This window comes from Lagopus leucura, unplaced genomic scaffold (assembly GCF_019238085.1).
Source record: "Lagopus leucura isolate 7727_CA_CO unplaced genomic scaffold, USGS_WTPT01 Super-Scaffold_100159, whole genome shotgun sequence".
NCBI classification, from domain to species: domain Eukaryota; kingdom Metazoa; phylum Chordata; class Aves; order Galliformes; family Phasianidae; genus Lagopus; species Lagopus leucura.
In genome coordinates, this window is record NW_024962335.1 from 34,600,717 (window position 1) to 34,618,181 (window position 17,465).

Consider the following 17,465-nt stretch of genomic DNA (forward strand, 5'->3'; position numbering starts at 1 on the left):
TTCGTTGTGTTTGTTACGCAGAACAGCAGCGAATCACGCTGCCGCCACCCCTTAGCTGTTCAGGGTCACACGCATTTCATCCCACGTTCCAGAACATTCCCCCCGCTGTAGGGCTTCACCACAGGGACATTTATGGCAGCGGGTTGGGGCAGCGCGACCAGCCCAATTCAGGCAGTGTGAGAAGGAGGCGAGCAGCTGCTCCCCACCCTGCAGCGGGCTCTCAGAGGGCCAGCAGCGGGCTCACGGGGGCGGAGCAAGGCGGCTGAGCACAGCGGCGTTCCCTTTTTAGGGCTTTTTTTTTTTTTTTTTTTTTTTTTTTCCGCCTCAGCTCCTCCTACCCGGCAGCGATCCCCGGGGCAGAGGTGGAGCCGGCTGGGGCCGGCAGCGGCCGGGTTGGGTTGTAGGGGGTCGCGATGTCCCTTGCGGAGCGACAGCGAATGGAGGAAGAGGAGGGGGAAGGAGTCGGCGGTGGGGAGGAAGTGGTTCAGATCCGGTTGGGGGACAAGTGCTACCCGGTGTGCAAGAGGAAGCTGATCGAACAGAGCGACTATTTCCGAGCCCTGTACCGTTCGGGCATGCGGGAGGCAGGGCAGGGCCAGGAAGAGCAGCTGTTGCGCGGAGGGCTGAGCGCGCTGGGACTCGAGCTGGTGCTGGACTTCATCAACACTTCCTGCCTGGCCTGGCTGGAGCAGGAGGGTGAGGAGGAGCCCCCTCTGCTGGAGGAGCTGGTGGAGGCTGCCTCCTACCTGCAGGTCACTCCCCTGCTGCGCTTGCTGCTCTCCCAGGTGCGACTGGGCAACTGTCTGGAGCTACACCACTTGGCTCAGGTCTATGGCCTGCAGGACCTGCACGATGCCTGTTTGGACTTCATGGCTTCCCATTACCACCAGGTGCTGCGCAGGCCCGATACCCACCTCCATCTGCCTCACGCTCTTCAACAGCACCTGAAGGAGAGGCGGATGAGAGGCACTGCCACTCTGGTGGCCATTGGGGACTTCATGGGTACTTCATCCCTGGGCCTGTCCCCAGGCTGTCATCCACAGCCAGAGGCCCCGTGGTCCATGCTGAGGTACAACGAGGAAGCAGAGCAGTGGCTACCCCTGGCTAACAACCTACCTCCAGATCTGGTGAACGTGCGAGGCTATGGGTCGGCCATGCTGGACAACTATCTCTTCATCATTGGGGGGTACCGGATCACCACCAGTCAGGAAATCTCAGCTGCCCATTGTTACAACCCTTGCCTAAATGAGTGGAGTCAGCTGGCTTCAATGAACCAGAAGAGGTAACCTCTGCACCCTGGTGTGCACATGCGTCCCTGTCTGTTTTCAAAACAGAGACTGCTGAGTCACCTGGAGTTGGACAGACGCAACCTTACAAGTAGTGATTCAGAGCTGTCTCTTGCACCGTGTGATGGGAAGGACTGAAGGGTTTCACAGTAGCATGGCAGTCTAAAGGCTTTGGCTTTGCTGGCAGCAGCCCCCCAGCTGTGGCACAGCTGAGCAGCCTCTCTGCTTCTTGGTGACCCTAGAATGTGGCACAGGGTGCTGCTATAGGAAGGGTGAGGAGAATGGGACTGTGAGCAAATGCAGGTGATTGAAGCCACAGCTGTGGGGAAATGGGAATTAGGCATCAGCTGAGGACTGAGATGTGGCCATCTGCCATATGTGGTCACTTTCACCTCTGTGTAAAGTAATGGTGGATTCCCATTTTTCCTTTAAATCATAGTGTTCTAGGAGCTCCGTTCTCTCCAAACAGCCATCAGTACTGGTAGTTGAAATTCTATTTAAAATAACAAAACAACACAAAAGAAAAATCTATTGGTTTTTTGTAAATTTTAGCTTCAGTGCTCTACGTGGTAAGAAGTTTTACTACTCATAATAGAGGTGTTCAGTCCATCAGAGCTAGGGATTGCTGAAAAAGATTGCTGTTAGTTTGTACTTTTATAAAAATCTCATTGTTTCGTAGGTCTGCATTGTTGTGAAGTGTTTGCCAGAAAAAAATGGCAGGAAGATAGTCAGAAATTTCTCAATTTATGAGATTATTTGGACCTAGTAAACATTCAGCATCTTGATTTATTTATTTATTTTTCTTTTAATGTTTCTGATGAAGTTGCTATTCAGAAACTTGTTTAGGGAGCTAGTGTTGATGAAGACCCAAGAAGAGTCCTTCTCCCCAGGAAAGGCTGTGGCTGCTCGGTCTTAGTTGTGTTGAAGAGTCATCAAAATACAGGCTTTTGCTTCACTGAAACAAAACATCAAAAATAAATTTTCTAGGTATTTCATTTTAGAAAAAAAAGTGTTTAATTTTTTTTTTTTCTTCTGTATCAGAATCAGAGCTGAAGTAAGTAAGGAGTCTAGAATTTGCTTAAGAATGAAAATTCTCTTTTCTGTCCAGCAAATTGAAGTAGCAGCCAGAGACCCCAACCATTGGCATGAATGCTTTGAATTAGTGTAGTAAATCTGTAATTTCTCTTCCAGTTGAGCTTGCATGCTAAAATGCTTCAAAAACAGAGGTTCGACCTAAAATGAACAATTTCCTACTTCAAGCTTCTTTCACTGCCTGTGTTTATCATTGTGAGAAATTCGCTGAAATTTTGCCTACCTGGTCAGTCATTGGAATTGATTGGAAACATAGGGTGTGTCTGGTTTGTTGGGAAGACACTGTACAAATAACTGCTATGAGGTGCTTAGCTTTTAAACGCTGTGAACACCTCTTTCTGTGTGTGTATTTCGTGCAGTAATCTCTGGAGGCACCTTTGGGGACTGAGCTGTTTTGGTAGGCCTGGTCTATACAGCATTGCCTGCCAAAATTGCAGAAAGCACGTTAGACTCAGTAGAAAAGAATGACAGATCAAATCAATCAGTGTCTCGTGTAGAAGCCCTGTTTTGATCAAATTATGAATTTTGGTATTGGTTTGCATGGTGTCCATAACAAGGTAGGTGTTACTATGTGAAATAACTCTGCAGCATGGCAAATGAGAGAGGTTTTAAAAATGTATTGTTAAAGGCCCCTTTTTTTTTTTTTTTTTTCCACTTTATTACCTGACTGTTCAAATTCTAGATGAGCCTTTTGCTTTCACACTTTCCCATTTTTTCTAGGATATATAGTCATTACATGAAAGAAATAAATGATTGATTTCTCCTTTTATTAATATTTTCATCTGCACTACCTTGCCAACAATCTTTAAGCCCATAACACCTGGCAGGTGTTACTCAGCATGGGATTTCATATTGGCAATTTATGTTGGAAAAGGAGCATGCAAATAGATTTTTTGAAATAGTCACCAGTCTTACATTTCAGTGTGGCAATTGCAGGCTAAAAGGGGCAAACATCATATTGCCTTCTAGGCTGGATGGCAGCTAATGAGGATGTAGCTTCATGGATAAAGAGTAGGGGAAATCTTTTTCATGGAAACTCTACTAATCCCATCATAAAACTTGTTAACTTCAACATCTTTGTGGAGTCTCAACCCTGAAGTCTTTTTTTTCTTTTTTTAGCTTCTCTAACCTAACATTTCAACTCTCTGAAACTACCAGATTGACCAGCTGAGCAGCTTGTGGCCAAAATCCAAAAAAGGATGGCTTGTGCTATGGGAGATAAGAAGGGGAAAGGAATTTTTGTACTCAGTGTTTACATTCAACAGGAGCAGCACTGATTCCAGTCTGCTGATTAGATGAGATGTAGTTTGCTTGATATTGCATTTTTAGTTTGTTGTGCTGCAGTAAAAACAAGCAGGGCAGTTGCCTAGTATACTGCTTAGGTGATTGGCTTGTTTGGCTGTCTACCAAGTTAGTTGATGTCAGCTGATACAATTACATATTGTGGGTGTGTCTTTTACATACCTTGAGAGAAAGTTCTACTTCTCACTGAAGTGGGTTTGACTTCAGACAGCATTTTAGCAGTATTTAGATTTGGCCTTTGTGACTGGAACCATGTGTTGGCTTTAAGAGAAGAATGAGAAGAATAAGAGTTATGGATATAGTTATGGATATAACTGTGTTTATTTCATTTGAATCAAGTATTTTGCCCTCAAAGAACTTGTGAATCCTAAAATTTAACTTTAACTCTTTAACTCTTTAACTATTTGCTTTATTATAATGTAGAAACTGAGGATGTTGGGATCCATTATGCATGCATAGGTGAAATATTCCCAATTTACCTCTATATAGAAAAAAACTGTCAGATGTATTCTGAATACTCTGGCTGGTGTTGTAGCTTTTAGTTCTTTCTAGGCATAGGGATTTTACTACAATCATTTTAAATTTGTTTATAATAGGTAGCTCCCATATATTATTCCTGCAATGCCCATGTAAATTCGAGAAAATATTATGTCCTTTTTTTACGTACAAAAATTAGATAAAATAATTTGCCCAGGTTCATGGGGAGCTGGTGTCTGAGCCAAGAATTTCTCATCATCTGAGGCTAAATCTGATGCCAGCCATAGCTAATCCCTAACAGACCATAGTTTCTAGATCTCTAATTTTTTTTTCATTCTAGAGATGTTGCTGTGCTTGGAGTAGTGTCTTCAGAGAACTACATGGACTTCTTTGAGGAAGAAACTTCATGTAAAGGTTGCCTAAGACTACTTGGGGTCTTTGGGGATAGGAAGGTAATAAGGAAATTTGAGGTTCAAGTCATGTATTTCAGTACCTTTCCATACTCTTTTTTTTTTCTTTTTTTTTCTTTCTTATGCTAGTAGCTTAAATTGACCATGTAGAAATAATATAGGATTTCTACTGCATGTTCCAGTCACAGCTGTGTATTTCATGTTTATTTTCTTTCAGCACTCTCATGGCAGATAAATCTTCTAGTCTTGGAAGACCCTTTTAAGCCCCTGGCTGAGATTATATACGTGCACTTTGAATATGGTTTTTGTGAGCCATCTCTGCCTGAACTGCTGCCACTCTGGGGACTCTTACAGGAATGCAAGAGAGAATGTTCCTAGGGGTTGGTAATGGGTTAGGAGACTTCCTCTTTCTTTGTTTGTGTGGGTTTTTTTAATCATTTTTTTCCCCTTTAAAATTGCACTTTGCTGGGGGTGAAAATAGTTTTTTCCAAAAATTTTCAGGTAAAAAATATACATGTCACATCTATCGCAAATATATCATCCGTGCTTCCAAAGCTCAAGTATGGAAGCAATGTGTTCTGCAGTCATATAAAGGATGTATAAAGAATAGTTCATGCAATAAATGTGAAGTGCTTTGGAAGTAACTTATTTCCATACTTAGCTACCTCCCTGATCAGAAAATCCTCTCAAATTTCTAAGCTAACTTCTTATATACTAAATGAGTAAAGTCACTGTCAGTGAACAAAATAGGACTTGCTCTCTTCTTCATAGCCAGTGGTCTCTTATAGACAGGTTATATGGTTGTTAATGCAATCCTGAGCAACCTACACTTTTCACAAAATGTTTGGAAAGTTATGCATTCCGACTGTTTGGTCCTTGTACATTAGATTCTTTTTCCTTCCTGCATGAAGCACTCTGCACTTCTTTTAATGAATGAAAAAAGTTGTAATTTGAACTGCTGTAGAACCTGGTCTTGATTGTGTTCCTGGGACAACTTTCAAGAGGAAATGAACATCTTTAGAAGACGTAGCCATGTCCCAACAAGAAGGGATAATCACTAGAGAGTATTTCATGTTCCTGAGTTTAGGTAACTCACATAAGTGAGTGGAGTTACCACGGCTGAATCTGACAAACTTTTAAGCTTGGTTGTTTCCAAGCTGTAGTCCATGGAACACTTGTTACGGAGAGCTTGTTATAGAGAGCTGGCTCCATGTTTGTTGTTGTTGTTTCCAGCTTCTCCACCACATTAAGAGTGTAAAAACACACAAAGTATTTCTTAATATTCTCTCTCCATAAAAACACCTGCTGTTACTGGCAAGGAAAGGTGAATGGGAGTTGTTTTTCATAACGTATTGGGCTGTTGTCCAAACATTCATGTAAAGCGTGCTAATAGGTACTTGTTGCAGCTTTTGAGTAACATATCCCATAAATCTGAGATACTTGCACTGATTGTCATCCATTTTAATGAATGTTGGAAGTGGTTGAATCACTCGAGCAGGAGTTAAAATTATTGGCTTGCCAGAGAAGTGAGTGTCAATTAGGAAACCTGAATTCTTATGTATTTGGACACTTGTTTTTCATGTCTTATCTTCTAGAAGTTATAGCATGTACAAGTGCTACTCTGAAAGTAATGTCTCATATTAGAGACATTATACAGGTTGAACCTTCCTGATAATAGGCCATTAAATTTTGTTGCCGTGTGACAGATGGCAGCAAGGAAACAGTTTGAAAAAATGGCATCTGGCATGGAAGTGCCTATGAAACAGAGGTGTGAAACTGAATTCCTCCACACAGGAAAAAATGGCACCTAGTTGACATCCATTGAGGGTTGCTGAACGTATGGAGACCAAACAATGGATGTTAGCACGGTGAGGTGGTGAGTGGTGTGTTTCAGCAGTGGTGACAGCAACAGTGTGTCACTTCTGTTGGTGTGGATAAAAATCCATATACGTGCAGCATGCATGCTCCTTTTCATTGCTGGAGAGCGCATAGTTAGTGGTGGTGACCATGTTGAAAAAAGGTGTTCAGTAGCTGAGAATTTGCTCTGTCAAATAGTGTTATTGTTCTCTTTGAATCTATTGCAGTTCTACAGAAATAAACAGGAGGCATTACTTTTGCAGCAATTAGCATATTAAATGTTACTAGAAAATTTTAATAATGAAACACCGTCTCTGTGTGTACGAACTCATTTTGTAAGCCAAAAACCCTGTACCATCTCCATCATGGACACAAAGTTGCAGACTTTCTAATGTTGATTTTAAAGGATGTTTGGAAAATGAAGTTTTACTATGGTTTGGGTTGTTGTTGGTGGTGGTGGTGGTGGTTTGTTTGTTCTTTTTTGTCTCTGCTAATTTATGGACTTTTTTTCTCCATCATAAGTCTTACAAGAGATAGATTACTTTAAAAATAATTATGTTTTTGAAATGATTATCCTCATTTTGTGCCCACAATTGATCACCATTAAAAAAAAAAAAAAAAAAAAAAAAAAGGGCAATTAATTCCTTCAAAGAATCTTTTTAGTTTTCAAAGCTTTCTCAGGATGACAGGAACAGAATGATTCCATCTGGAAACAATTTTTTTTTTTTTTTTTTTTTTTCCCCGAATACATTTAATGAAAAGAAGTTGCAGAACAGTCTGCAGCTAGAGGTTTGTTTTGTCCAGATAAAACCCTGCAAAACTGCTTGGTGGTAAGTTTTTGATCTTGGATTCATGGGGAATGAAATTTACTTTACAGCTCAGCAGGCCAGTGCAGTGCTAAAGCACCACAGATTTGCAGATATAATGCAGTTCCCCATTTGTTTTTGTGTTAATCTGTTGCACACCAATGACTTTCATGCACTTAGTTAATCAGGATACTGTGTGGTAAAATCTCGTGGATTTGGCTTGAGATGGGCAGTACAGAAGGAATAACCTTGCTTAGACGATGGCATAGACTTGTGAGCAGGACTGTTTCTGAAGAAAGACTTTATGAGACCGTCTTCCACAGCCAAAAGGGACAGATTGAACTTCAGATCCTCCATGCTTGCATTCTGCTATCCACAGACTACTTATTTCTATATTGACTTAAAACTGTGAGACGTAAGGCTTCTTGCACTTCAGTAACTGGGCTGTTACCCTTTGTTATGGATAAAAGATAACAAACTAATTAAGTAGAATAAGAAATAAAAACAGATCATCGTCTATGAAGTGCAGTGTATTTTGTTCAGCTATGAATGGAACATTAATTTACAGATACATCTTCCTTCATTGGGATGGAAAGTGTCTTTAGCAGTCTAAATTAGTGCTAAATGAGGTACAGGAGTTTCTCTTTTCTCTATTGCAGGATGCAATTCAGTGTTTACCACATTACATTTTTATTTGTTGAGGTTATTAAAGAGACTGTATAACAGAATGTGTATGCATTCCTACGCTTGATAGTCCTGTTTGAAATTTCTGTAATTTTAACTGAAATAATCTTCTTGACTGTGTTTGTATACATAATATATTTGTCTGTGCTAAAGGTACTTCAGTAAAATGTATTTCAGTATTAAAAATGAGTCATCTACCAAACAGATTAGTTAACGAAACATTTACAGCTCAAACTGCCATAGACTGAAATCCAAAATAAAATATTAATTAGTCTCAGCATCAGCATCGCTTATATCAAAATGTCACTGTTTGCTGTCCTGAAAAATTAAAGTGTAATTACAGAATTTTGGACATGCACTGGACGCTTCAGATTCTGTAAAATATTAATTGATACAATGTGATGATAAATGTGTTGGAGCCTGATTGGGAAGAAGTTTCTTTCTTCTGTTTTTCTGTACATTTGTTTAACCTATTTCAGTGCTGTGATCTTTGTCTTTCAGGTCAAATTTTAAGCTGTTGGCTGTAAATGGAAAACTCTATGCCATTGGTGGTCAATCCCTTTCCAATGTGGAGTGCTATAACCCAGAAAATGACTGGTGGAGTTTTGTAGCATCCATGCCAAATCCTCTTGCAGAATTCTCAGCTTGTGAGTGCAAGGGCAAGATTTACGTTATTGGAGGATACACCACACGAGGTAGAAAGCTTTTTTTATTATTATTTTCAACTAGTGTCATGGAACAAACCTGTGAAATGAAATAAAAAAAAAATTAGTTCTGTTGTACTGGCATCAGGTTGTGGGTTTTTTCACAGTCTGTACCTAGGAGCTGTAATTCTGCATGCCAAACATAGGTACTTGAAAACTGGATAGCTGTCTGTAATTTCCCATATGACTAACTGGTATTTGAACCTGCAACTCTGCTCTTTGATAAAATAGACCAGTTGGTACTGCAGAATGCAGCTTAGTCCTCCTCCTCTTAGATTTTGGTCATAGAGTAGAAAGAAAGGTCTCAACAGGTAGACCTTTGTGGAAAAATATGAAAAGCACAATATAAACAATATAGACTTTTAAATATTTGTTACAGTTCATACAGCATTTTGTTTTTTGTTTTTGTTTTCCTGTGCATATAAAAAAAACTTGGGCTATGTACTGAGTAAATGAGGGCTACATCACAGAGTTCCATTTCATGTGCCTTGTCTCAAATAGTAGCATCCCATTTTTTCCTCAGAAGTTTACTGCTGTGGAAAGACATGGGAACTTAATGTTTCCAGGAATGTTGGAATTTTTTTTTGCCACCCTAATGAGTCAGGGAATTATTCATTGTTTATAGGCAAAGATCATTTATATGTGGATTTTTGATCAGCATTTTTATATAGCACTGTTAATATGTTTCCTATTTTTTTCTTTATTTAATGTGGATTAAGTGTACAGGAAGATGAGTAATAAGCAATGACCAAAGGTCATTACAGTGCAAGAAAATGCTGTAGCAGCACCTGCAAAGCCATGCTGCTCATGAACTTCATTTATGACAGTTATATTTATGGCTATCTATACCTGTGCTCTTACATAACTTGTTAGTGTGTCACCATCTGCTGTTCCACTTTGGAGTTCGTCTGGAGGTCATTGCGCAGAATAGCTTGTAATACAGAGCGGATTTTATTGAAAAACCAAACTGGAGTCTGCAAGCCTGTTACCACTTGTCACTTGGGTTTGTATTTAAGTTCTGGTCTCTGGAGGTTGAAACTGAATTTACTAGCTAAAAGCTCAAGTGCATTCTTTGTTAATTTAGTGAAGCCTTCAATGAGGATGCTGCCCTGGACTACCCTGCAGTAAAATCAGGGAGGTAGTGTAACAATTTTGCAGGATAACAGTGTTGCAAACACATCCAATGAGTTGTAGCTGAAGCAGAGATAGGACTTCAGCTTCTCTCTCTACTTTCATTTGGTACTGTTGCATGGATTACCTGGTCTCTAAATGAGTTTGACCTAGTGCATTTCTCTCTTTATGAGGTACTGAAAATGAGCCCTTAGGTTATCCATGCCTCTTGATGGAATATAGCTGGCTTTATGAATGTTATTCTCTAAAACTTTGATTTGTGGATTGAAATGCAAAGTTCAGCTTGGATGATAAATCGCCACTTGACAGCTATTAATGAAGCATACAATTATTATGATAATTTGATTTATCTGTGATCACCAAGCAGAGTGTTGTTCAAATTTACCTTTTCATTAAAAATATCTTGCATGTCAATCAGAGGCAAAATCACAATTATTAGGTAATAGCTAGGATTTGTGCTGCTAAAGTGTACTTTACCAGATCATTTGCATCATTCAATAGGACAGCAGCAGCTGAATTTTTCCTGCTATGGTAGAATAAAATGTCCTAGCTTTATCACTAGGGACAAAGACTCACAGTTCTCAGTAATCTGTTTCTTCCCTGTCACTTACCCTTTTGCACTGTCCATAATAATGGCTAGTACAGTTCATGAACAGAAAGAATACTCCTCCATAAGTGCCATTTATTTATTTGTAAATCTCTCTCCTCTGTTTCAGACAGGAATATGAACATCTTGCAATACTGTCCTACTTCTGATTCTTGGACCAACTTTGAACTCTGTGATGTCCATGTTCGGAAACAACAGATGGTCTCTGTTGAAGAAACGATCTATCTAGTAGGAGGTTGTATTCATGAACTTGCACCAAACCAAAAGTCCAGCCAAAGTGAAGATGTGTTAACTGTGCAGTCTTATAACACTGCTACCAAAGAATGGCTCTACCTCAAAGAGAACGCATCAAAGTCGGGTCTTAACTTGACTTGCACTCTACACAACGATGGAGTTTATATATTGAGTAGGGATATTACTCTATCTACGAGCTTGGAGCACCGTGTTTTTCTGAAGTACAATATATTTACAGACAGTTGGGAGTCACTGAGACGCTTTCCAGCCTTTGGACAGAACATACTGATCTGTTCTATGTATTTGCCTGATGTGTGAGATGTGTAATGGCATCAGGTTTTTCTTTGCAGCTCATTAATCATTCTCAGAAGACATATTACTCCCTCTGTGTAATTCCAGTTTCAGAATGTAATACCTATGTGATTGCATAACATAGGTATAAAATACAGATTCTTCTCTTAAAAGGTTTCAAAATCCATTATTAAGAGCAATAGCTCTAGAAATGGTTCTAAGGTTTCAGTTTAATTTTCCTTTATTTTGTATTTAAATTTCACCAAATATTGTTTACAACTTAAACATAAATTTTTATGTTGGTAACTAATGAAGGATATAGTTCCAAAGGCAAAACTGGTTATTCTCGTTTTATTCTCCATCATTATAGACAACGCAGAAGAGAGAGTAGACATGGTGAAAGTGAATATCATTAAATAAAATAAATGCTAGGTAAAATACTTTATATAAGAGAAATCAAAAAAGGAATTTTTTTTAAATACAATTTTTACACAAACTGTTTTCTGTTGAACGCATAATGTTAAAAATTGCTTACACTCTCATGTTATTCTCTCTTCTACAGTCACAAGTGAGAGTTTCAAGGGTTCTAGCAAGTAGATATCACCAAGAAACATCCCCTGTTTTTTTTTTTTTTTTCATAAAATGCTTCATGAGGGACTGGGAAGAATTACCTGGAGACTGAGGTTTCTGTCTGGATTTTACACACTGCTTTAATGGCAGTTAGCAGAATTTATGGTTGCCATTATGACAAAGGTAAAAAGTCTGCAAATTCAAATGAAGGAGTTCGCTCATCTTCCAGAAGATATTCAGTTTTAGTTATCCTGTTTTCTGCAGTGCTGAATATTAAAAATCAAATTATAGAAACAAAGAAACAGGTGTTAGCAACAAGCTGCATTGTAGGAAGATATACATGAGTACACACTGACGTGAATCTGCACCAGGCACTTACTGCTTGATAACAGTCACCTAGGGCAAAAGAAGAGACTGAATCACTTGATGGGCAGGGTTCATTTTGTAAACAACTTCCTTATGACACCAGCTCTAACAGGTGCATGTGGATGTTGATTTTCTTGTTTTACCAGTAGCCTGATAGATATAACCAGTTTGCTACCTGAAGTTTGTTAGTTTCTCCAAAGAACGTAAGGGGATAGCCGCCATAGATTCTCATTTGTGTTTCCTAGATTCTCCGTATTGCTTGAGACTCTTTTCTTTTTGGAGCTGACAGGTTCCTTCCTCCTGAAGGCCTTGGTTGTTATCATGGGAAGGTTTCACAACTGCAGCCTTTGGGAAAGAGAGAACCGGATTAGGTATATGTTGAACAGATTGCACTGATGTTGATTTTGTGCCAGCTCTTTCTCGAAATGATGATATGTTATTCACTTGAATGTGTTCCTATCAAGGGGAGATATTTTTTTCCCCTTTTGAAATTCAGGAATCTGAATTGACTTTTGAAAATGGATGCCTGTTGTGCAGAGAAGGGAAAGACTGCAATGGTTCCCTCAAGGTTCTTTTAACTCCCATCTTTTCCATGGTCTTGAAATAAATTGAAGCTAAAAGAACTATCAGACAGTTATCTCTCACACATTTTGTGCTTAGGTGCATAACTTTGATGCTTCTGATCATGTATAGCAACCCAAATAGAAAATTCCAGGAAACTCTGTTTGTCTAGTGTGGACACTAACCAAGGTACTTTGAATATCCAGAATTAACCTTCTGGGTGGTATTTTTGCAGTCTGGCAGAGCATGTTATGCTTAAGCCCCAAATAGTGTCTGCCATTCATCTGTATGCATGAATTTCACGAGTTTTAGCCTTTGTCTATTTGTTAGTTTTCATTCCTTTGAAAACTTCATGCACTGAGCTGCTGCTGTGTTATGACAGTTGCATCAGACCAAAAAATGGCTTTTCTACAATGAAGAAATAGGGTGACTTTCCTAAAATTCTTAAGTGATTTGTTTTTAACTTTTATAAGTGTTTTACAATAAATATAAGCACTGTTCTATTGTCTGGTTATAAATTATTTCATCCACATTATTTTACTTCCTCCCTTTTCATTTACGTGTATGCTACCCTACTATAATCCATTATTAAATTCAGATTAATAATAGTGGAGGAAATCTTATTTGAGTTGTGGCATTCTCTCACCTGGCAAATTATCTGTGAAGAACTCCCATTTCCAGACTTTCAGTTTAGTATGTCTAATCCTTTCAAACTCATCTATTTTGTAGAGCAGGCATTATTATAAAAGCTGTGATATGGTGCTTTTAACGTGGTCTTTTTCATGAGAGGCCATCTGAAATCAGAATTATGTATTTGTTTGGTTTCAGCTTCTGATAATTAGGTGACCGTGCAAAAATGTGGAGAACCTGCTCAAATGTAGAGAAGGAAAATACGGTTTTCTAAACTGCATAAATGCAGTTGCAAACTTTTCTAAAGAAAAGTAAATGCAATCAGACAGTGCAGTCAATCTGTGGAGCAAATTTATCAATAATGGCAATTAACTGTGCTACAGTAGCAAATCAAAACTGATGTTGACTTGAGTAGTATGAAACTAATTAAGCTAAGTGGACTGTATAACTATATGCTGAAATGAATATGGTTTTTAAGCAAAAATAACTACAGAAAAATAGGCAATGGATATTGTAAATCAGAGAAAAAATCCTACCTGTAATGGCTGTCCTTTGCCCTTTTTATTTTCTTTCCAACATTGTAATGTTCCACATAAGACGTTGCTGAACAGTTTCTGCCCTTCTGGGCAAGGAAAAAATGGTTTAGAGTTACTAGCAGTGAGTAGTTTAATAGCTGCTTTTTAGCCATTGGAAATGTTCAGTGATTTTGTGTGCTGTGTTTGCTTTCTTGGTGGGGAGAAAAAATCCTATTTTATGGACAGAAAAGCATCTGAAAAACAACAGTTGAAGTGTAGGTAAGTTGCTCTACACTTATCTGCTGGTAAGATATACTTGATCTTACCAGCTACAAAATTCTTCAGTGTTATCCTGATATCCACATTCTAACTTACCGTGTGGCCTTGGAGAGATTGTTCTACCTGCTTGTGTCTTCATTCCCCAAGACAACACCCGAGTAGGAATGCTGATCATATAGGGACACCTGGTTTTTGTGGTGTGGCAGTGTTGGTGAGATCTCTTGAAGGTGTGAAGAAGAACAAATATCCTGCTTGTAGTAACTATTTACTTGGTTGTTAAAATTGTTTGATAGAAAGTGGCAAGACAGAAGAAAACTAGTAACCTCATTTTGGTCTCTGCTAACTATCTTCATTTTGAGCTGATGGCTATTTCCTATCTGTTTCTTCTGTTTCTGTCACCTACTAGCTTACAGTTTGCCTAAGTTTCTTAGAGTTGGTGTTCTCAAGACTGTATCCAAATTTAGAACTACTGCTTTCCTGCTGTGGCTTGGTTATCCAGTACTTGCATATCCACTTTTCATCTTCATGGACTGAGTCTGCTTGATACTAGCCAGTAACAGCTGACTATAGTAAAGGATGATCCCAAGTTGAAAGAAAGAATAACAGGAAGAACAACAGCCTCTAAGTCCTGAGGGAAAGGTAAATGGAAAACTCTGGGAACTTTAGTCCGTTCCCATAAAATAGAGAAGTGTTTAGAAAGGTTGCTCACATCAAGCATAAGGGAGAGCATAATAGTTTCTTCCTTTCCAGGAATGGTTTGTGGTTTTCAATGTGAAATAAGAGTTATGTGGAGCTTAAGTTTAATCTCCCTGGCCAATGTCCATAGATTTCTCTTTCTGCCCTGTCAGCTGAACTTTCTTTGCCTGAATATTTTTTCCATTATTTGAGTGTTTTGTCCTACATCAGAGTCCAGACTGTTTGGATGAAATCATGTGATAACACTTTGTTGGCCTTTTCTTTTTGTTAGTCTCATTTTCACTGGTCTGTGTCTATCAGCCACTGAGATGAGAAAGTGATTTGTTACTCAAGTTTTTTTTTTTTTTTTTTCATTTATTCAATTATTGGCTCTCAAAAGTTAAGTCTACTAAGCTACTTTTTTTTTTTTTTTTTTTTTTTTTTTCCCATTTAATCATCATTTTAGTGCAAAATGCTACAGATTCAGAATGTGTGGAAGTTGACCCATATCAGTAACGTGAAAGTCACAGAGTGCAGTGATGACAGTGTACAACATGCTTGAAGACCTACAAGAGCAGAGATTTATCATCACAGTCACCCCTATAAGATAAGGTACATACTGTAAACGATGTTAAACCAGTGACAATCCCTGGGATACTTGTCAATGTTACCAGTGAACTTAAAAGGAGTCACCAAAAGTCCTTTAAGGGTGGGAACTGTCAGCATCCATAGTATGCTATATTGATTTTGCATTTACGATAATGACCAAAGGGTGGCTCCCTATACCTACTTATGAACATGAATAAAAGATGAGATAAAGAACTTCTAAACATTTTTCTCTACAGTACTAACACATTCTCAGAGTATGTTCTCTCTCTAATCAACTTAGAGCCTGTTTTAGTGTAATAATGTCTTTTTTTCACCAAAGGAAGGATGGAGTCTGGATTTTGTGAACTACTTGGGTAACGCATCCACATTTTTAACTTGCTATCCCAATTATGCATTCTTTATGATTTTTTTTTTTCTGAAGCTAATTGCTATTATCAATAACATGTATAATGTCCTAAGTATGTCAGTATTTTCTACTGTAAGTAAGTTTCAGTTCCTTTATTTTAATTAGAAGGCTTTCGCTACTGAAATACAGACTGTTAATCTTTTTATAAAAAGAAAATGAATCACTGCAATTACTGTTTCTTTCTAGTGGAAGGCGGATTAGACAACATCCAGTTTTAGAGTATCCAATTATCTTCTGTATGTTTTCAAGTAATACATACATGATAGGTAAGAAAGGTGCTCAGCTCTTGAGCATTCTCTGTTTGATGGAAACTTGTACCATTTAACAATAAACGCAAACTCTCTGAATCCTTAATCCCTCACTCCCTCACTTCATATTCTGTTTGGAATTTGTGATTATTTGATTTATTGTTCGTTTTCCACTGTCTGATATTTTCCAGATGTTTCTAAGGGTATGCCTTTATGATAAGAAGCCCTCTATAAATAATTTTCCAAAATTAAGTAGTTCACTCTACTCCACCAGTATTTGCCTATAAAGATTTTACCCAGCCATTGTAGCTGAAGAAATACTTTACCAGGGCAAACCTTAAATTCATTGCTTCTACTGTACTGGAATACTCAATTTTGAATTAAGAGATACACAAATCACTGCTGACATAGGATTTCTTCTGAAACTGTCAACTTTCTGTATGTTGTAAGCTTCTGTCTGTTTCTGAATTATTTCTAGCCCTTCTTGTTCAAGATTGCTGTAAATATGAAGAGTTCCTCTGCATCTTACTCATAAATACTATGTAGCTTTTAGTATAACCTAATATCCTCCTTCCAGGAATCTTCCTAACTTCAAGTTCTCACATCTTCAAAATTACCTAACCTATAAACTTTCCGGTTAGCTTTTATTTGTCATGATTTGAAACACAATTATTTAGAATTCTGAATATGTTATTGTACTTAGTGAATGGTCTTGGTACACGGAATTTATGCAGAGTAAAGATAGTAGACCCTTATCTGTTGTTCTACAAGAAGAATTCAGCCACCACAGCTTGAAATGTAGAAAAGTGATGTTACTTATTCCCCTTTGGAACTTGATCTAATTTCATTATTTACACTATTTACTGAGATCAGAAAATCTATTAGCAGTCAGCCATTTGGAAGTGATATCAAAGGGACTCTGTTTTCATCTTTGGGAATTTTTACTGTAGTTTTCTTTTTTCTACTGGGCTTACTGTATATGTCTGGTATAGCATTCTATCGTCTTTTTAGTAATGCAAGAGAAATTTTGCCTTTTAACAGGTAGGGCCTTGATTTATTGTGAAGACCAGAACTTTGTAATCTGAAATGTGTACTTCGCTGTTATAAATTAGCAACTCATAACTGCTCTGAAGCCCATAAAAACATTATTTGAGGGTGGTGGGGATGAATATGAAGTCAGAAAACAGATGCGTAGAAATAGCCATTCTCTAACCTCCAGGCATAAGCAATTTTCAAATGTGGAAGCAAGTAGAAGTTTTAAATGCTTTTAAAGTAACAACTGCCTTTTCCCTCTTCCCCTCTCCTCCTTCAACCACAATAATTTCTGGTAAGGCATATGAACATTTGGAAGAAAATGTTAGTGATGAGGTAAGAATACACTGTTCTTCGGAATATGATCTCTTATCAGAACTGCTGCTTTAGCAGGTCCAGAAACCTACTTTCAGCTTCAGTATATCTCTTTGAGTGATGTTTATGATTTTTCGTGACATACTATCACTTAACACATGTAATAATAAATGCGACAGGAATTACAGAAGCCCTATTGTATATCTAGGAGTGAATGCACAATGGGCTTGAAGAAAGACTTTTTTATTTTTTAAATATTTTTAATAGATCTGGATCTAAAGCCTTTTGATCTTAGTAAATCAGAACCAGCTTTGAATTTGACACATATTTCAGTGACTTAAATAATTCTGAAAGACTCTGAAAAGATGCTAATTTTGC

At 38.3% G+C, this 17,465-nt stretch overlaps 1 protein-coding gene across 1 annotated transcript; it reads left to right on the plus strand.

Moving 5' to 3' along the window:
* Positions 1 to 413: 413 nt before the first annotated feature.
* KLHL42 (kelch like family member 42) lies at positions 414 to 15,568 on the plus strand. The gene is made up of 3 exons (XM_042890210.1): positions 414 to 1,282; positions 8,416 to 8,609; positions 10,466 to 15,568. The coding sequence occupies exons 1-3, from the start codon at positions 414 to 416 to the stop codon at positions 10,906 to 10,908; spliced, it is 1,506 nt and encodes a 501-aa protein (XP_042746144.1). The 3' UTR covers positions 10,909 to 15,568.
* The last annotated feature ends 1,897 nt before the right edge of the window (positions 15,569 to 17,465 follow it).